Source organism: Pteropus vampyrus, unplaced genomic scaffold (assembly GCF_000151845.1).
Source record: "Pteropus vampyrus isolate Shadow unplaced genomic scaffold, Pvam_2.0 Scaffold381, whole genome shotgun sequence".
Lineage (NCBI taxonomy): Eukaryota > Metazoa > Chordata > Mammalia > Chiroptera > Pteropodidae > Pteropus > Pteropus vampyrus.
Genome location: NW_011889162.1, coordinates 473734 through 476964, shown reverse-complemented (window position 1 = coordinate 476964; position 3231 = coordinate 473734). Strand labels below are relative to the sequence as shown.

General features: G+C 48.4%; 1 protein-coding gene across 1 annotated transcript in view; it reads left to right on the top strand.

Moving 5' to 3' along the window:
* The window catches only part of LOC105305395 (IQ and AAA domain-containing protein 1-like), a 61012-nt gene that overhangs the window by 20929 nt on the left and 36852 nt on the right, over nucleotides 1–3231 (top strand). Inside the window, exon 5 of the mRNA XM_011379990.2 lies at nucleotides 2888–2959. Within this exon, the coding sequence (XP_011378292.2) occupies nucleotides 2888–2959 (72 nt within the window). The remainder of the gene's footprint in view (nucleotides 1–2887; nucleotides 2960–3231) is intronic.

Below are 3231 nucleotides of genomic sequence, written 5' to 3'. Positions count from 1 at the left end.
AAGTTCAGCTATTGCCTGTGCCTTGCCCAGGGCCACTTGGTATGAGCTACAAAGTTATCTGCAGATGTTGCCAATTGTGCTGGCATTAGAGGCACCTGGGAGAGGCTTAGCTGTAAATTGAAGCCAGCTGCCACTAGTGCCGGGCTTGGGGCTGCTCAGCAAAGGGTCGGTGGCACACCGAGGCCAGGTACTGTTGTCTGGGGTTTGTGAACCTCTGAGAGATTTTAGGGAAATCCTCAGCGTGAGTCGACACAGGCTGTTTATATGGAAAAGCCACTAGAAGTGGCTTGGGTGGGACCGGAAGTTAGGAGGGGCGGGGCCTCAAAGAATCACATGGGTGGAGTGAGTGGCATCAGCCAAGTGATGGAGACTCCATATGACGGCCCCTGTGTCTGCTTGCCACATGAGAGAGGTCCCAGCAAAGGGACAGTGGCCTATGTCAGCACTTCTGTCTGGGAGAAAGCCGCCCCTCCAGCCCTTGCCCTGAAGCCAGACAACCCGGTTCCTCCCCGTGTGACCCTGGCGCCTCTCAAGCTGGGGCTCCCACGCTGGTGCTCAGACCGAGCGAGTCCAACAGCAGTGAGTCCGCCCCTGGGCGCTTAAGAGGAAAGTCTGTGATTCCCGCATCCCTGCATCCCACTCGGCCTCCACACAGCCAGAGGTCGTGGGGACTTTTCTTCCCGGCACCGGAACCCTGGGCTGGGAGCCTAGTATGGGGCCAGGACCCCTCACTCCTCAGGGGGAACCTCCGCAGCCGCGACATCCATGCCGATTCTCAACCCGATTCTCAACCGCCACATAGAAACATGGGACCAGCCCGTTCCGCGTCTCTGCCCTCTTACCAGTCTCAAGGTGGCCTCTTCTGTGCGTCCCCAGTTGTAGGACTCCTGCTCAGCCAGACCTCAGGTGGTTCTCACTGGTGGTGGTTCTGTAGCTTAGTGGTAATTGTGATGTGGTTGTGGGAGGAGGTTGGCACAGCGGCTCCCTGCTCCGCCACCTTGACTGGAAGCCCTCTTCTAATGTTTTTAAAGGTCATTGATAATCGTTGCAAAGAATGTTGGTAAGAATTCAGTGAGGTTATAAATTCTTAATGAATTTTTAAAAATACATCTACACACATGTATAATTACAGAAGGGATGCGAGGGTTAACATTTGCTAGCTTGCCAATGCATGTGTTATTCACACAAAATTCCGGCGACCATCACTGTAATCAGAACCTCGATGTCCCTTCTAAAAGCGGGACTGAGGTTTCCTGCCCTCTGTCAGATGAGCATCGTTGATTTGTACCCCATCTTTTTTCACATGGAGATTACATTGCTTACAGGAAAATGCATAAGATGCAATGTGACACAAATTAGAAATTGGCTAGAGAGAAAGTATAAGGACATGAAACAGAGTGGAAAGATCTTTAATTGTGTTTGAATGGGAGTAAGGGGAGGTGGGGAGAGACATATAAGAAACTGTTTTCTGTCAAGTTTCTGTGGGGATATGTAGTTTTAAACAATCATCTGAGTTCACAGCTTGAGTTGTACAATTCTTGGACATTATTGTAGTATATTTCCCCATGTTACTGCAGAAGTTTGGGGGGTTTTTTAAACCATGAATTTAACCCTTAGATCTACCCCTACACTTCTGCAACCTAGAAGTTTCTCTGGAAGAAACCCAAGTTGAGAAATCTCACTATTATAGTATCTCAGTATTATAGGCCATTTTTTTTGTCCCCCAACTTGATGAAGATTTAGTTGACATATGACATTGTGTAAGTTTAAGATGTGCATTATGATCCAGTACATGGATATATTGTAAAATGATTGCCACGGTTTGGTTAATCAACATATCCATCGCCTCACACAATTACCGTTTTGTCTTAGTGAGAACATTAAAGATCTGAGTTTTTAAGTCCTGCATTGTTAACTGTACTGTGTGTTATGTCCCCAGAATTAAGTTACCTTTGTCTGTGCTTTTGACCACCTTCACCCATTTCTGTCACCCGCCCCATCCCCAACCCATGGTAACTACAAATCTATTGTCTGTTTTTACAGCTTCAGTATTTTTAGATTCCACATATAAGCGACATCATACATTCTTTCTCTGACTTATTTCACTTATTCAGTGCCCTCAGGGTCCACCCATGTCGCCTCAACTGGCAGGATTTCCTTCTTTTTTATGGCTGAATAGTATTCCCTTGTGTGTATACAGCACATTTTCTTCTCTCATTCATCAGCGGACATTTAGGCTGTTTCCATGTCTTCGCTATCACTAATAATGCTGCAGTGAACATGGCGTACGGCTACCTCTTTGAGATACCGATTAGATTTGCTTTGGTTATTTGTCCAGAAATGGGATCGCCAGATCATCCGGCAGTTCCGTTTTTAATTTATTTCGTGTAACCTCCACGCTGTTTTCCGTAATGGCCATAACCCGTTCCATGCTCCCCAAGGGTGCACAAGGGTTTCCTTTTCTCCGTATCGTCACCAGCGTTGTCATCCCCTTTGGACAGTAGCCGTTCTAACAGGTGTGAGGCTGTCGCCGGGTCAGCAGTGTTTGCTACCCGGGTGGGCGAGTATGGGTCCCATCTGGTCCCTGGGTGGAGGGGCTGCCTCCAGTACCCCTTGTTCAGTAGGGTGGCGCTGGGACAAGGATCTGCTTCGGAGTCCGCAGCTGGGTCCTCCGACAGCAGTGTGCATGACTTCTGTAATTCATTCTTTCTTTAGAAATTCTACCTGTAGTCACAGAAGGGAAACTGTTCCATCAACACACACACGTGCACGACCTTGACTGCATAGCCATTATGTCACTCGGAACCTGCAGTTTACGGGGAGAAACTATGGCAGTGTGTCCTTTATTTTTTATATATTAAACAAGTAACCGTGTCTTTGTTTTCAGGTTTGGCGTGGTTTCTGTCAAAGTAAGAAAACAGAAAAAGAGCGGCAAGAGGAGATGGTATTCCTGGGAATGGTGAGTGTCCTTGCGCACGGACTGCGCATCTGCTTTTCTTAAAGATGATCCAATCCGTGAGACGCGTGTCTTCCTTAGAGAGCTCTCGGGGGCAGAAAGGAAATCAAAATAAGTGATCAGTGACTGAAGACGATGGAGTCACCTGTGTGACACAGACGCTTGCCCCGGGGGATCCGGAGACAGTGGGGCACGTCCGTTCACGGGTCCCTGGGAGAATCCGTGGACCACGCCACACGTGGAAACAGGCTCTGGGTCGCACGCCGGATGCTGTC